Source organism: Pogonomyrmex barbatus, unplaced genomic scaffold (genome assembly GCF_055798465.1).
Source record: "Pogonomyrmex barbatus isolate J1 unplaced genomic scaffold, ASM5579846v1 scaffold20, whole genome shotgun sequence".
In the NCBI taxonomy this organism is placed as follows: Eukaryota; Metazoa; Arthropoda; class Insecta; order Hymenoptera; family Formicidae; genus Pogonomyrmex; species Pogonomyrmex barbatus.
The window spans coordinates 3678514-3696851 of NW_028297117.1; the positions used below are offsets into that span (position 1 = coordinate 3678514).

Consider the following 18338-nt stretch of genomic DNA (forward strand, 5'->3'; position numbering starts at 1 on the left):
TTACAAAGTTATATAAATTATATGTTTAAGTAGTTTTGATTAAACGTAGTTAAATCTATATAACGCCATTATATACTGTCAAGTTGTGAGAAAAATTTACTTAAATTGTTTAAGCAAAAGATTAATCGCTGTGAGGTTTGTTAAATCCTTATCGAGGAGGAATACATCGTTTACTCGACGATATATGCGATTCCGCCCACGCAAGCTGCGTGGTCGGAAAAAACTCGATGCAACTCGTTTGACTGAGGTACTATATGCAATAAGATATAAAACAAAACGGAAGAAATATGCAATAATATACTGCATGTCTTAAGTTCATTGAATTCCATTTTATCTAAGTTTTTTAATATTTATATATTTTTTTCTTGCTTTTTATCACAGGTAAAATATAAATATATATAATAATTTTGCAATAACAATATTTTAACAATGATAGTTTAATAATTACAAAATTGATATGATTAAATAACTAAAACTAAGAATTTTTCTGAATTATATTTCAAAGATATACATATATAATAAAATTTTACTTTTATGTATTTTAAAATCACAAATTTTTGCTAATTTCTTATTTCGAGAATTAGCCGTAAAGAAATCATTGATCCTTAAAAGTTACACAAATAAAACTTTTTTATTAAATAAAAATGAGCTCAGAAATCTAAAAAAAAAATATTTTATTAACTGATATTCTTTAAATTATATTATAAGACGTGTTGTATTTTATTGTGATCAAATTCTTATAGTAGAACATCTTGAAAAGTCTTAGTCTTCTTCTGGGTGCCACATAACAAAGGAAGCAACAGCCTTTCTTTTGCGTCGACCGTGGCCGTGGACGTGGCGCAGAGAGAAGCTCGTAGGAAGGAGGAAGTACGAGTCGTGCTCGCGTAAAGGCGTATGTGACGACACATACGTAAATGAGCACGATAAAATTGTTATTTTGCGTGATCTTTAACGGAGTTTAGTAAGGGCTATAGAATTTTCAGCTCTCCCTTGACTTTCTAATGCCGTTTTTTGGCTGAATACTGAATTTATGAATTACGAATTTTTAATAAGATAGATTTAATAAAATAGATATTTGACTACTTAAATTTAAATGGCTTTTGGATTCAGATATTTTAATTTACATAAATGAAAGAAAATAATTTTAATTAATGTTGATTTATTTTCTAATTTATAATTTCCATTTCATATTGTGTCTTATATGTCTATATTGTATATTATATATATTATATATATATATATATATTATAACAAACTGTAATATGATAAATATTATTACTTTATTTTTATAAAACGTAGGTAATTATTTAATTCAAAATGTGTCCGATAAATGTGATTTATGTAAAATTAAAAAAAATTTTTTTTAAATTCATATTTTAAATAATTTCTGTTCTAAATATGTTTGTGTTATTTGGTGAGCTATTTTTGTATTTATCTGTCCATAACCAGATGTCAGATTGCGAATTACTTAAAACTCGTTAAACGCGCATTAAATGTTCTCAGAACTTTTTGCTTACATGTCTGCATAAACATAAAAATAAATAAACTGGTTTTTTAATTCATTGAATAATATCTTTTCTGAAAATGTATCTATTTTTAAATCAGGATTCCATGATAAATTATGTAGTTAAAATTCATAATAATCGTTTTCCAAGCTATATCCGTTTGCATTTTAATGTGAAGTTAAATGTACAATCCGTAAAATTCCATTAGTCAATTATATAATTTTGTATAAAACGATTGGGAATTTGTGTTATAAGCATATAACGATTGGATATTTATGTTGTGAATTATTTAAATGGGCAAACAGTATTCAGCCTATTATGAAACACTCTGCAGAACTAAATTAAAAATACCATTGTAATTGCAGTACTCTTAGATACTCTCACGTTCAATTGCTTCCATTCATTGCACATAGTAATCGTTCATGAGCTTTACAATCAAGAACATTGCGCATCGTAATTTCATCGGCTTTCCTGCTTGTTTTCATTTCATCGGGATACACAAGCAATTTAAAATTTTATATGTAATGAGTTTCATTTAAATTTTATAATAATAGAATTTGTGTAAAATATAAAAAGAATAATGTTGATCATGATATTACATTATACTGCTTTAGAAAGATATTATAATTTTTTATAACTTGTCTTTAGGAATTATCAGAGAAAAGAGCTAATGGGGCGTTTCTTAAACAATTTTTAACGATAAGATAAAAATCCATAATTTAGATAAGACTATGTGTAATCTTGGATTACGATTTATTGCACTTTTGTCATAAAAATATGGATCACTTACACAGTTCTTTTGATACAATTCACGAAGCTTAACCACATATATTTCAATGTCATCACTTGTTTGATTGATGATATTGGAAAGAAGATATTGATATTAAAATATAAAATAGATAAATTGTAAGGAATTCTTAAAGCACTTTAATTTACATCAAATGATTTACATTTGCTCATATGAAACTGCTTCTAGTGCGGAAAAATTTCAATAAATTCGATCTGCTTATTTAAAGCGTTCAATGTTCATGCGTCACTGTGCTGTCTGGAACAAAAAGGAGCGCTGTGTATTTCTTCGTATATCATGTAATTGATCTACTTTCAGGTCGAGGACAGACTCGGTAAGATCGAAATCTCCATTGACGGCATCACCGGCATCACCGGGTCCATTGTCAAATTCTTTGCACGGTAGTTTCCATGGTAGTCTAGGAAGTGATGGTATGTCTTGTAGCAGTGCTAGGTCATCTTCGGCATCTCCTGATTCGGCAAGATATTCATCCTCACAGGTATCGATATTTATCTATGACTATCTCAATAATTATCGTTATAATATTTTAAAGAAATAATTTAAAAATAACAAATTTAAAAATCTATAATATTACGAGATTCATGATAAATGCTCGAAGTATGTATCAATATTCTTAACAATTTTAAATATAATAAGAAAATTATTGAGAAAAATTAAAATTAATACGCAAATGTGAAAAAAAATATTATAATTTTATTTATTTAATAACCAATCAAAAGAATAAATTAATCAAAATTGCTAAATACTCAATACATATAAGGATAATTATAAGAACAATTTTGTTATCTAAACTTTTAAAAATTATAAAATAAAGAATTTAAAAAATTAAAATCTGATAAAATAATAAATGAACAGAAACAATAATATTTACAAATGATTTAAGACAATGGAAATTTCCTTAGCTATTCATATAAAAATGTGTAAACGCTTATATATTTAAATAAAAGAAACAAACAATCATGATGTAAACTATGGATTATGTGCAACATATCAGTATAAGTGACACGATCTAATATATAATATAATATAATATATTAGATCGTGCCACTTGTATTGATAAATTGTATTTAAATGAGTTTAAAATATTACTTTGTAAGTCTAGATTTATAAGTCATAAGTAAATTTTTTTCTCGTGAAAATAAATTGCGTTTTTTATGATAAAAAATCGTGTACGCAACAAATAGTCTAAGTTTGTATAAATAGTCTAATTTTGTATATTTTTTTGATATAATTATACTAAAGTAGTTTACTGAATAATTCTAAAAAATATATAATTGATATACAAATGAAAAAAAAGTTCATTCGAAACAAAAATATTAATCTTTGTGACAGTTTCTTCAGCAATTAGTTTCTCTCTCATTGATCTATCACAATTTCTTTATATTAGAAGTCTTTTGGTTTCAACCTACTTGATAAATTAGCCGGTTGGAAAGCGTAAATCTTCGACTGGCTTTGCTACACGTGACATTGCGTGCAGTGTGAAAGGAGCCTAAGCATCATAAAATTTGCTTCACGGAAAGGTGCACTGCCACTTCGCGATGACTCAGGATTACTTTTTTTTTTTTTTTCGAGAGTCACGTCTGACCGTTTGCATCGTTTTGATGATCGGTAGATCATTGTGCTACGATCATTTGACTCACGCAATGACTAATCTGTCAGAAGTTCAGACTGCGCTTCGTGCACTCGCGGAATCGATTCTTCCGCTCCATTTTCCGCGTGCGCGTGTCGTCGCGTTCTCATTCGTTGGACTTGTTCTTCATACACAGGATGTTTTTGCACTTACGCTAATGGCCTTGCTCACAAAACCGCCAGACGATTTGTAACGAACTGATACATATTTATCAAATGGCGAGCTCAGTAACCGTTGAGTTTTAGCCGATTATCTGATAGCTAGTAATTGAAAGAATTTGTTTCCATTTTGTTTAATATAATAATAACAACAACGATTTCTCCTTTGGTCTTTATCATAATTATACTATTCATAAATATTTATTTCATTTTTTTCTAATTAGAAGTGTTCTGAAAATATCATCATAGTAAGCATTATTTAGCAATCCAATATCACTTACATTTTTTGATCTCCAATTATGAAGCCATCGCCTACGTCGCATCATGTGAATGGCAATTATGGGCAATTAAACAGATGATTATCGAAGGTTTCTGAAGCTATCGTTAGTTTGAATTCCACGATAATTATCCCTGTCATCTGGTTTCAGATCACAATTTCTAATTTAATTATTGAAATTATATTTTAAAAAATATGTGTGCGTTATCTTTTCAATATTTGTATCGTAATAATTTACTACACTCGGTAAATTTTCTCAGCAAGTAAGAGAAATTTAACGAGCGGTCACGCGAGAAACGGAAGCGCGAGTGGAAGTTTATCTACGGGCATCCTAATCGTATAGCAGATGATCGTGTTCCTATAGGACGATGGGAAGTCAGTTCTGTCGGTCAGTTTTTTCTTACAAATGGTTCCGCATTTAAGTTATTAAGGATACTGTTTTTACCATTTATTTCATTTATTGATTATTATGAACTTGATTTGCTGACATTGTTCCCAATTCATAATTAAACGGTTTACATTTGTATTCTTTTCTAATTATTCAAAGTCTTTAAGATTTTATAGAAAATACGTAACAAAATACTACTGATATACATTAAAGTAAAACTTTTATAAACTTGAAGACATACACATATTTATAAATATTTAGGTTTTGAACCAATAATACAAATTTGATCCAAAGTTTTAATCTAATACTTGAAAAATACAAACTATATATTTTACTATGATAGAATATAATTTAAATGACTAATTATGATTTTGGACATGACTACAGATTTTACTAAATCTGCGAATTTGTTTAATTTTGTTAATTGTAAGATGTTTCCTCTTTCTATATGTTATAGATAACAAAGATTGACACACGTAAACCATCTGTGCGCAGATCGGGGCCTCCAAAGGAATTCATTAATGTTTGCCTCGACACGCACAATTTCTACCGATCGCGGCATGGAGCTCCGCCGTTACGACTCAGCAAGCAGGTTACTATCGGTCTTTCTTTTGCAATAAAATTGCAATAAAATCTGAGCCCCTACTGTGCAACTTCCGAGAATTGAGGAAATGCAATTTTTTTTATGTTTGTTTTATTCTTGGAAATATCGAGGAATCTCTACTTACAATTTTAACTGGAAACGATAAATGACAATTTTTATATTTATTTTCAGCTGTGCAAGACGAGTCAAGATTGGGCTAATATATTGGCGGCTAGAGGTAGATTAGAACACAGAGCGAATATTGATTATGGAGAGAATCTCTATTGTATGTGGAGCTCCAATCCAAAGACTATTGTTGGTGGTGAAGAACCGGTTAATGAATGGTGAGATTATTGCATATATTTATTGTCGATACAAATTATATACGGTTGCAGTTATCACATTATGTTGTAATATTGATTTATCACATTTGATACAACGGAATAAAGAACAATTCTTTTTTTATCAAAAATTTAATTGTATTTAATTTATGTTAAATTGCTTGATGTAAGCATTTTTATAAATAGATTTCAAAATTTTTATGCTAAGTATATTTAATGTAACGATCTAGATTTGTTTTAATATAAAATAAAATAATATAAAATATAAAATAAAATCATTGTGTTATTTAAACATAATGTATTTAAATAGAATTTTTATATTTTATAGGTATGCTGAAGAAGCTCAGCATCAATATGGAAAAGAGCCTACAACATTGAAAACTGGTCACTTCACACAAGTGATTTGGAGAGACAGTACTGAATTAGGGGTGGGAATGGCTAGAAATCGAAACGGCGAGGTCTATGTTGTATGTAATTACAATCCTGCTGGGAACTTTCTAGGCAGTTTTACAGAAAATGTTCTTCCATCTGTGGATACTGCTCCTGCAAAACGGATTAATTTTACCGATCTAAAACAACAGTATACGATAAATGAGCAAACGTGGCAGCAAGAAGCATTATTAGTTCATAATGAGTACAGAAGAAAACATCGCGTGCCGGATCTGAGATTGTGTTCAGAATTAACGGCTGCTGCGAAGGTAATTTAATTATAATATTATCATAATTATTATTTCATTATTTCATTATTACAATATATTTTAGATACAACTAATTTAATATTATAAAAATTAAATGCATTATATATGTTTATTTACCTGTGTAGGCCTGGGCGAACACGTTGCTAAACACAAATAAACTGATATCTCAATCCTCGTCTCCGTATGGCGAAAATATTTATTCGATGCAGTGCTCTGATCCTAAACTGATCGTCTCTGCACGTGAAGTCATTTCAAAATGGTATTCCGAGAAAAAAGAGCACAAATTTGGCATTGAGCCGAAAGTTCTCAACACATGTATGTATAAAATATTAAAGTTTTTTTCATATACATTAACATCATAGAGTTTAATAACAGTGAGAAAATTAATATAATGCATATATATTCATATAGAAATATATATGATAAAAATCGTGTAAAACAAATTAAAAATCAATTTTTAAACGAATTAATTGATTTAATTTCATATTTAGTTATAAAATAAAATTTGATATCGTTTATAATAATATTAACTTGTACAATTTTTAAAATAATAATACATAAAACAAAACTACTGAAAGACTATGAAACAATTATAAATAAAATTCGCAATATTTTACTTTTTACTTACAGGTCACTTTACACAAATTGTTTGGAAAAATACTACTGAAATGGGTATTGCAATGGCCAAACGGGATGGTACATGTGTCATAGTGGCATGTTACTATCCGAGAGGTAACATAGTAGGACAGTTTACCGAAAACGTACTAAAACCTTTGAAAAATGTCTGTTAGCCGACTAGCTAGAATTACTTCTGTCGATAATGTATTTAAACACTATTATATTTATATGTATTGTGCAAATGAATGATGTTATGCGTAATATATGTAATGTATATACGACACACTTGTGCGTACACGTAGAATAAACATTCCACGTACACATATTTATAACTTCCTGACTATTAATTATTCTTGATGCTCACCATTTTCAGTAAATAGTAATAAGCAAAAGTTATTTTTTTTAAATAAAAATCAGAAAATTTATCAAGAATTAAAATGATTATCTTCAACTTTATTCTTTCACGAATGGGCATTATTCTGATAAAATTCTTTATAATTTTATAAAAAAATTAAAAATTGCAGAAAAGAAAAAATTAAATATATTTACACATTATAATAATAAATTTTAGTTCGGTTTGAGATAAAAATTATTAAATATTTAATTATATATAAATATGTATATATTCAAATAATAATTTATTTATCTTGACAATATAATAATCAAATTTGAAACTTCTTAATAACATACAGATAAATATAGTTATTAATAAGACACTCTTTTTTTGCTTTATAATAATTTATTTATAATAAATTTACATGCACATCGCACGCATTGCGTTACAATGTCGCATATCTCTCTCTCTCTCTCTCTCTCTCTCTCTCTCTCTCTCTGTGTTTTCTGCTTTTATTATTTTACGTACAGCCGTTTACAATTGTATTTTGTGGTCAAGAAATGCTTAATTATTAAATTTTAAGAACTTGCTGGACACTTTTCATGTAGATTCACGACCTTTAAAAACGGTTCATTCGAGATGCACCAAGCTCTTAGCTCTGTTCAGATTTTCGAAGGAACTTGTGTGATATCCAGTGCATCAACGAGAAAATACGTGCAATTTTCTTCAAAACGAAAAATAAATTCTTGATTTCTGATCACTGATGCTTCTAATCAGCAAATTATGGTGAGGAATTATAATTAACATACGTGAAGAAGTGAATACTATTGGAAATATATAAAATTTAATCATTTCTTCAAAATAAAAATATTTATCTTCATTTCATTTTGCGAACATGATTAATTTCAAACATATCTTTAAGACTAAGAAAATACATTGTATTAAATATTTGGTATAAATTTGGTATATTGATAAGGACATCATATTAAACAGACATTAAAATCATGAAATAAAAGAATATATGATCCGCATTTTCATCTTATATATTTATTATTAATATATCTAATTGATTAGTAACTATCTGATTCTCATTTTGTATTAACATTAAAGGCAATATAGATGTTAAATAAGAAAAACTTAAAGTCAGATCAATATAATTGTTGTACTAATCAATCTAATTATTGCACTAAATAGAAGAAAATACGATTTAATCTGGTATACTCGTGAGAGATATATTAAAATTAGAAGAACCAGTTTAGTATAAATACTACTTTTACAATGAGTTAATTGTTTATGAAAATTTTCAAGAAACTTATAAACACTCAATGACTATTATTTTTGCGTTACAAAGACATAAGAACTTTGACAAATGATTTTATAAATGTTAAAAAAGGTAGTGCTTGTCAAGTTTTACATTACGAATGTGAAATAATTTCTATATATCATTAGGATACTTAAATTTCAAATATAAATAAAATTATTATAAAACATCAACACTAATGAGAAAGAAAGAACGAAGTTCTTCGTTTATAAATTCGGATATATTAGGATTAGTATTTATATTAAACGAGAAAAATTATAAACATAAATACTGGTGCATATTATGTATCATTGATAACTTTCATGAAATTTTGCTACGGGAAAAGAAATATAAATAATTTATTTCTTTAACAAAAAATAAAGTTACTGATTAATTAATCACTGATGCTACCAATTTTATTTTAGATATACCTTGTCTTTTCCATTCTTCTTGCGGATTTTTTTATATCTTTTAATTAAAATGTAATAAATATACATATTTCGAATAGTCAAATCAAATTTAATATTCTGTTTTTCGAAAAGTCAAATACATGTCGTATACATGATAAATTATTGTACTTATCCTACATAATGCAAGAATTGTATGTATAAATTCAATTCTTGCATATTGTAAGAAGATGCAAAGAATCAATCGTGCCCTCATTCGAAACGTAATTCAAATGATCTTCTTCGAGAGTAGCAAGTATGTAGCGAATGCCAAGACTTTGCTGCTTTAAATTGTAATGTGATACTCTATGGATTATTAAGTTCAGCTACAAAGAGTCAGGTCACATCATATTGGGCTGATCCTATAATTAATTGTAAATGTATACCCTTTCCGAATAACTATTTTAATCGTTTCTTTTGATAATATCGTGAGGCGATCCGTTCAATAAATTCATTTCTGCAATTTTTATAATCTTTTCATTAATGCTTTTTTTAAATAAATAAAAAAGTTTAGGTTCCACAATATATTGTGCTGTCTAAAAACAGAATATCTTCATCTTTAATGGAACCTTCCCTTAAAAATAAGGAAAAAAGATTCAGATGACAATTTGAACAATGAATTCTTAATTGCAATAGAATAAATTACTTCTTATTGTTTTCGTTAAAACGATAATTTGACTGTTAGATAGCCTTCTCTCTCTCTGTCTGTTCTTCTCAGTAGATATTCTTCGATAAAATTATATTTATAAAATTGTCGAGCTTTCCTAAATCGATTATTGTTTGAGACAAGCTCAATCGCATTTATCGTATTTTTCATGTGTTTGGAATGCAGAAATCTGTTCTGTAATTATTACATAAAAAATTCTTTATTATCTTTCTCTGAAAGATAATTCGCTCACATATTATTTACGTATAAAAGTTTACAGTTTGCTGATAAGGATGCTAATCGAAGAAAAAAAGATAGAGAGCTAAACGAAAAGAAAAGAGCGGTACAGAGTGAGAGAAAATAATTTGATTTAAGAGTCAAATGTGAGCGACCAGATATTGAAAATGATCAATTTTGCTTCGATCAAATAGCAAGATATGATGAAAATGCAATAATTTAACATATAATTCTGATATTCTTAATCGATTACAGAGCGAGTTTGAAGAGAAAAAGACATGACACGTACTTATTTTACATTTTGATTTGTACAAAGCGCATTTAAGATCTGTCTCATGCCTCATTTGTGGTTTTACTCAGAAGAATTATCGTATTTACTTTGATATTAGAATGTTTGATCTATTCCATGAAGCAGCTTTTTATTTTATGCTTTGCGTTCATAAAAATGTTTAACTTATATTTTAAATTTTAATTAATATAAATTACCAGTTACTATATACTATAGTACAATTATATACTATACTATAGTACAAAAATTGTACTATAGTACTTTATATACTATAGTACAATTTTTTAATCTGTATAAATTATGTGTTACAAAAATAATAAAAAATACTTTACTTTATGATTAATGCCATAGATTAATTATAAAAGTTACATAATAATCAAATATTTCAACGATAAAATTATAATATTAAATTAGCATTTTTTTCGTTTTATCGATATGCTATATTTGCATTATAAACATTAATGCTTCTTGATAAAATATAAAGAAAATACTAAAATTAATAAAAATAACATAAAATATTATAAAATTTTCATGGAATAGATGGAATAGATTTCTGGTCGCGTGTTTAAAAAAAACTGGTCGCAGAATTGACTGGATTTAATGAAAGCAATATTGAAGCAGGTACTTGATAATATGACTCGTTTGGTCGAAGAAACGTGTAAATTGGTCAACGAACGATTACATTTGGCTGTAGCGTCACGAGTACGGCGCCACGTTAAAAAGATTAAAGTCTATTGTAGCCGGTTGCACCAATCTGGCTAACTGTATACTCATATCTTTTTGCCCATTTTAGCCTATTTTATCATGAATCTTTCAGTTGTTTTATTTTTTTTTTTAATTTTTCAAATATCTTTTATAATTCGGTATTTGTCCTAGCGACATCATCACACAATATACGAAACGGCAATCTAAAAAAGCCTTCAAAAAAAAAAACATCATCCACAGTTAGGTAATTATAACCCAGTCGGTGCAACTTGAGACGTTAATAACGACTTATTCAAATTTGATTAACTAATGGATTGAATGAATTATTGAATTATCAAGCAAGAACAATCGCATTCACTCGCTAACCATAACTGATCCTGATATACTCACAAAATATGGATTGAGGCTGAACTAATACAAGAGTAAACGAAGTAGAAGAAGAAGAAGATAGTATTAATAATTTTCATGCAATTGATTTGTAATCAATTCTTGTCTATTATGTAATTTTCACGATTCTTGTCTATATCGATTTGAGTAGTTAAGTATCATTTCAGCCGTAAATCTTGACGTCGTCACGAAGGTCGACAATCGTCCTGCGATTCGACATTAAATTCATTGACGATTTATTAGTCACGCGAAAAGTCATGATAATATACGCGCATGTTCTAAGCACTTAAATCACTCTAAAATACTCTTCTTCCTATTTACGTAGGATATAATGATGACTTCCGCGGCATTCTCGCATGATATGATTAAAATGGTCATACATTGTATCTCTATAATATATATAATAGACTCTTTCTCACCACAAATGTTCTCTATTATAAAATTATTCACGCTCGACCGCTGAGCGCGACGCTAAGTAAGAATCGAAGAGTACGTTATAGAACATTTCTCATTTTGTATCTCGAGAATGTATGAAATGACGACAGATTAGCATTTATTATGAATCAATCGAGATTTTAATTAAAAATTATTAATTATAAATAATATAACTTATAGATAAAACTATAAATAAAAAATTTAATTTCTAATTAAAAAATTTAATCTTTTTCTCTTGACTAAGAAAAAATTGTCAAAAAATCTTTATAAGATCTTTAAAGATTTTTATTACATTTTCAATTTAAAGAATCTGTCAAATTTCTATAACTAGATTTCATAATCTAGAAAATGCTATTGACTTGCGATCATTTATATTAAAGACTCAAATCGCAACTGATTCGAAATATTTGCTCGTCAGTCATGCTCGCGAAGCACTCTTTTAAGTGCTGTTTTGCATTAATTTTATACGATCTACTGTCCGATGAATGAAGTCGTAGACACGGACGTCGGTACGCTAGAGGCGACCTAGAGAGCAAAACGTTTTAAGAACGTACGTACTGATACAGATACGAATTATAAAAATAAGGTACACCGAAATATGAAGTTCATAACACAATCATCCTCTAAAGTGCATATTATTTTTTAACTCATACCCGACGCGATTTTTATCTATAATCGTAGTAATATTGAAATCTTCAACGAGACTTTTTATAAATAGAAAGCATATTCTTCAATGACATATCACAGTTACGATTTGGTATATCTGCGCTTGGTAGATCCACGAATTATTATAAATCGCGCCGAAAGAGACAATACAACTTAAAACGAAAGAGACAATACAACTATAAACTGGGATGGAAGTAATTTAACTATATTAACATCAAATTTAAAATAAAAAATTTAACAAATTTAATTTTAATAATTATTTGATAGAGATTTATTTTTTATAAATTAATAATGAATATCTGTGACAAATTGTAATTGAATTATCGCGAGTTGTTATCCGCAATAAAATTTTGTCTACATATCTTTATTAGAAATTATTAGAATTATGGTGCAAAAATCAATTCGAAGTCAGAACTAAATAAAAGTTGCAATGGTAATCGTGCCCCCAACTTATTTTACCTATTGCAAAATAGATCCTCTGACATTTGCAACAATCATTAGTTTGACGTAGTTAGTTTCACCGAAACACCTTGCTCTCCAGCCGTCTCATCCGGCTTGGTCAGTCCCACGAAAACGCTGTTCAAATATCCTCTATCGTTACAATTGCTGTAAAGGCGTCGTTCTTGATGACGCCTATCCCTAAATACCATGTGGGAACGCTACAGCCACTTGTTTCGTGCCACGCCGGAGAGCCTGCGTCCCCACATAAGGTTATATCATACTATTGTCCCCTGTATGTGCTGCGGATCTTGCGCGGTACCCTGCATTTGCGGCGATTGGCAGGGCGAGCCCATCGGGCATTGAAGAGAGGGTGGATCGTAGAGACCACCTAAGGAGCCGCCGAGGCCTGCGCCGAGAGAACTCGGTCCTAAAGTTGCATTGAATTCCGGCATGGAGGGTAGACCCACGTCGAGGATACCAGTGTTGCTGGCACCGCCAGCCTGCGAACCCTCCTCCGGCGGTGTCACCTCCAGACCGATCGATCCGTTCAAAGCGATCTTAATCGGATTGTGATTAGAGGAGTGCGAAAACGCTCCCAAACCGATGTCCTCCAGACTGCTCTTTCTTCTGGTCGTCATCGTCAGGCCTTGCCTTAAGGAATTACTGCGTCGCAATAGAATATCATCGACCACCCTCAGTGAATTTGAGCGACCGCGCAGAGTGCCAGCTACGGTGGGACTATCGGGTAGAGACAATGAATTTGATTTAGTTGTTCCCAAGGGCGGCGCTCTGGCCAAACCTATGGTGGAGCCGCGACGACTACCCGGACCGCCGGTCTGCAGGCCCGCAGCCGCGACCGCCGCGCTCATCTGGGATACCAATTGTGCCGAGCAGAAGCTGATGTTGCTCTTGCGCCGGGAGTTGTGCCGCTCGAAGGTCTTCTGCGCGGAGAACGGGCTGGGTCGTACTAGGTAGACAATGTCGCCCTCCTCGAGTTTTAGATCGCAGCTCGGGTTGATAATCACGTATGACAGGCTATTACGCTTCTCCGAAACGTCATCGTAATCGGCGACTGGCAGATTCAGAGATTCCATCCGCGAGCGCACCAGATTCGCAATTTCCGCTCGTTCGATCTGCTGTGCGTGGTTGTCGCGCGCCTCGTCGCCAAGACTCACCGAATACTGGATGGTGATATGAAAAAGACGATAAAGTATTAGCATACATCTGTGCTTACTAAGACGGATCAGTCTGCTGTGACGATCGATAATATCAATGAGGTGGCCTAAATAACGTTGAATATTATCAGTTATTTCACCTTATATCTTCATAATGTATCGAAGTAGTGATATCAGCCTCATGCACTTGAAATAATGTGTTTTATAAAGTGCGGGATAAAGTAAAGAATTGCAGTTTGTAGGATATCAAGGCAATACAAATAAAAAATTTTTCAAATTGTAACGCTTTCTGACGCGGTCTTGTCATAATTTGATTATTGCTTATTATAAATGTTTATAAATTTTTTGATAAACCGATCAATCATTCATATATAAATCATCAAATGCAATAAAGTTAATTGGTTAGATATTGTTGATGTGCATATTTATCTTATATATTATACATCACATGCAACAAGTGGTCTTAACGCGTGCGACTTTTATAATATTAAAATAATTGTTATTGCTCGATTGTTACAGCCACCTTTTCGATATCGGCTGAACGTCACAATCGATTAATCTTAAAATCTAAACGATAGATAAAGATGTCTTCAATTCCACGAAGACAAAAATTCTTGATATATATAAGTGTAATCGGTCTGAAGGATGCAACGATACGAAGTTTCACATGCGCTGCTGTGCTGCGGCAGACGAGTCTGGACGTCCATCAGATAGAGTGTGAAAGAGAAAAAGAAGAAAAGAAAGAGAGAGAGAGAGAGAGACAGACAAAGGTACGAAGAGGCAGAGCGACAGTGAGAGAGGCGAGAGTATGAGGAGAGTAAGACAGAAGTAGTATAAAACGGCCGGAAGGAAGGAACAGCCACCACGTCGACGTTTTACTCACAGCAGATGCACCCTTGTCGCGGGTGGCGCAATTTGCGAGGCACGAAGCTGCCGCCGAATGACGCACCTTGTACGTCACACCGACGCCGGCGTCGCTTTCCGCGTCTGAGTCGCCCTGTTAAAAACGACAAGCAATTCTACCCTTATTAATGATAGCGCACCGCCAATACCGCGGTTTTGCACAATGTCGCGCCGTATTTCGCGTCCGAGTACAGCACGCTGCTGTGGCTCGATGTAACGATTAGATCGCTCGCTCGACTTCTTCCATCGGAGTAAGTGCTTCTCGCTGAGGACACTAGCACTCGAGAGTAAGCGCTTTGTCATTATATTTGTCAGAACGACCTATGCTTTTAACTATAACATCAAGTCTTTGTTTTTATAAAAAAAAAAATTTTTAAATTTTTCCTATAAAGACCTATAAGCTACGATTTATATATCTCCAATCATATTTTGAAAATCTAAAAAGATACTTTTACAAATCTATTTTGTCACTATACTTTACATACCGGAGATTAAAGTTATTAACGAAAGCGCTGCGTCGCAATCGAGCACACTAAATCTAGCATGATGCAAATTCAAGACGCAAAGATCAATGAAGTTGGGGAGATAACGTGCTATGAAAGTTAGTTCATCAAGATGCAACGATCCCGGCTCGTTACTTATGCGCGGCAGGAGAAATACCACGAGAAGAAATGAGACAGGAAACGAAATCAAAAGAAGGAGCGAGAGCACAACCATGCGCTACTCACAGCCGTCACTCAAAGTATTTTCCTGTTTTTATAGAGAGTACAAGTAACAACTCAAACTCTACTTCGACTATATTTTTTCCTAGATAAAAAATGTATAATACTTACGTGTGAGGAGTCAGATACGGTAGTGTCCTGCGTTCTGTATATTCCGATTGGAATCTCGCAAGTGGTCGAACAAAGTTTTTGATACAATCTACCATATGTCCTTATCCACATGTCATCCTTCGTTATACGCATCTGCAACAGTTTGGTAGCGTTATTTGATATTAATAATAAAATATAATACAATTAATTTTGTATAATAATTGGGACAGAAATGAAACTAAAAAACACAGCTAGGAATTGAATTTCTGGCTAATTATTTGTTATATTTTGATTTATCTTTACATAAAAAAATATACTGAATCAATTTTTAAATCTTCCGATAGAATAATATTGCCACTGAATTTTCTTTATTTATCGTATATTAGATAACTTTAGAGAATATAGAAAGAGAAAGAGGAGACAAATTTATTTCCAGATATACAGGGTGTCCGGCATCGGTTATATCACCTCTCGTGTGCAAGTAGAGCTGGTAAAACTGAGTAGAAAAGTCCTCTACCATTTTGTAATTTTCGTAATTATTATCGAGTTATTAATTCTTGAGTGTATTAGCTCGGCCCACCGGCAAATGCAAGCGCGCGGTAAGATACTCCCACCCGATCATCGTTGATAGGCGCATGAAGGATTACTTCAAGCGGTAATAGTTATAACTAATATATTGAAGAAAACAATTACCTTATTTTTAATAATTAATAACTCGATAATTATCGCGAAAATTGCAAAATGACAGAGGACTTTTCTAGTCTTACCAGTTCTACCTGCACACGAGAGGTGATATGACCGATGCCGGACACCCTGTATATGCTAAAAATAACTCAATAAACAATAAAAATGAATATTGTATAATAATTCTTATAATAATCAATATAATACGTATTAGATTTATATTAACTATATTTATATTACTAAAAGAATTAACTGATATAAAAAATTAAAATAAAGAAATAAAAAATTGTCACAGATGTAAATTTTAGATTATTAACAACATATATTTTAAACGATAGCTCACCGATGTAAGAAATCCAGATCCTGGTGCTTGATCTACTCCCAGTAACAGTCTTACAAATGTTATCACGTAATCCTTGACAAATGCTTGATAAAGTAAAGTATCTAACATCGAGGCGCTGAAGACACTGCCGGCGGCAAATGGCAATCGAAACATGTACGATATGTGAGATCCTCTTTCCTTTTCCCTCTGCAAACATTATCAATTGCCAATTTTGTTTATTTATAAATAATATTGCCAGCTATTGCGTACAATCTAAAATTTGTTACAAACTCTCATACATTTTCCGACAATGTATGCAAATATATTTCCTTTTTCGTTTAAATACAAATCAACATTTTCAATCAAGCATGGAATGACAATATCAATTTTTAAATATTCCATTAATTATTTTAACAAATAAATGCAAGCATTTGTAATTCAAACGTTATATATTGTTATCACAAGTAAAGAAAATATTAAAAATACATTATTACATAAAATAAAGCAATATTTTATAAAATGTTTGCTTAATCGATATTAATCATCTAGCAATCTATAACACAAATGTTATGAAACTCTATCAGATAACAAATCTATATGATACAAATCTATTCAACGCGATATATGATATATTACAAATATATGAAATGTGTGTATGTACTTTATTTGTATGATAGTGAGCAGATATAATTTTTCCATTTCCTCTTCCTTAATAATTCCAGTTAATCTTGATTTAAAAATTGATAACAAATTCATTTCAATATTTTTCTAATTTAAATAATATTAAATATTTTAAATACTATAAATCTTTGATCATTCATATACACGCGCGTATGTCGCATCATACAGTTTATATGAGAACGATGTGACATGAGTGATTTTATTTTTTCTCCGTAGAAAAGAATAAAGATTAGAAAATTAAAAATAGCTATTACTGCGTAATGATATATGGGATAATATGAGAGCTGCGAAAAAACGAAAAATTTCTTGTATTTAATATAAAAATTTCAATTGGCAAAACTGATATTCGAAAAGTAAAGAAAATTTATATTAATTAATATAATATAATTAATCTAACGGTGTTCTGTAACACGAAATTAAAATAGGTACTGTCATATGTAATGTATTAATTATTTTAACAAGCAAATATAAAATTACATTAATTAAACTTCTCCTTATGATTACATAATTAATTATCCTAATAATATAGTTTTAAACCATAAATTATGTATAGTCAATAATTTATCCCTCTATTGGTAGCAATGTCGTACACAAGAAACAAATTTATTGATAATATTAAAATATAATTTCTGATTGAATTTGCGTATTACATCTTATATAACATTCGAAAATTCTATAGAGTTTATAAAAGTATCGGATAATTGCCGGGTAATACAAGTTAACGGAATGTGTCATGCTTAAATAATGTAAAAAAAATATATATTATATATATTTGCAAAAAAGCTTGGAAAAATTCTAATCTATTAAGCATCTATTTCAAGGCATGAGTCATTATGCTATAACATTCAATTTAAAATTAAAAAGTTCTA

The 18338-nt window shown here is 30.6% G+C and overlaps 2 protein-coding genes across 9 annotated transcripts in view; one reads left to right on the plus strand and one right to left on the minus strand.

Annotated features, from left to right (window-relative positions):
* LOC105427045 (uncharacterized) overlaps positions 1-7331 on the plus strand; it is a 29089-nt gene extending 21758 nt beyond the window's left edge. For all 8 annotated transcript variants that reach the window (XM_089077676.1, XM_011638581.3, XM_089077677.1 and 5 more), the window contains 6 exons: positions 2611-2791; positions 5224-5358; positions 5542-5693; positions 6019-6388; positions 6514-6703; positions 7019-7331. In XM_089077676.1, coding sequence (XP_088933802.1) covers positions 2611-2791; positions 5224-5358; positions 5542-5693; positions 6019-6388; positions 6514-6703; positions 7019-7179 — 1189 coding nt within the window. In that variant the 3' untranslated portion in view covers positions 7180-7331. The remainder of the gene's footprint in view (positions 1-2610; positions 2792-5223; positions 5359-5541; positions 5694-6018; positions 6389-6513; positions 6704-7018) is intronic.
* A 466-nt stretch (positions 7332-7797) lies between these two features.
* The window catches only part of SLO2 (slowpoke 2), a 37811-nt gene continuing 27270 nt past the window's right edge, over positions 7798-18338 (minus strand). The window contains exons 16-19 of the mRNA XM_089077675.1: positions 16810-16995; positions 15804-15935; positions 14951-15064; positions 7798-14073 (exon numbers count right to left, since the gene is read on the minus strand). Coding sequence (XP_088933801.1) covers positions 13168-14073; positions 14951-15064; positions 15804-15935; positions 16810-16995 — 1338 coding nt within the window. The 3' untranslated portion in view covers positions 7798-13167. The remainder of the gene's footprint in view (positions 14074-14950; positions 15065-15803; positions 15936-16809; positions 16996-18338) is intronic.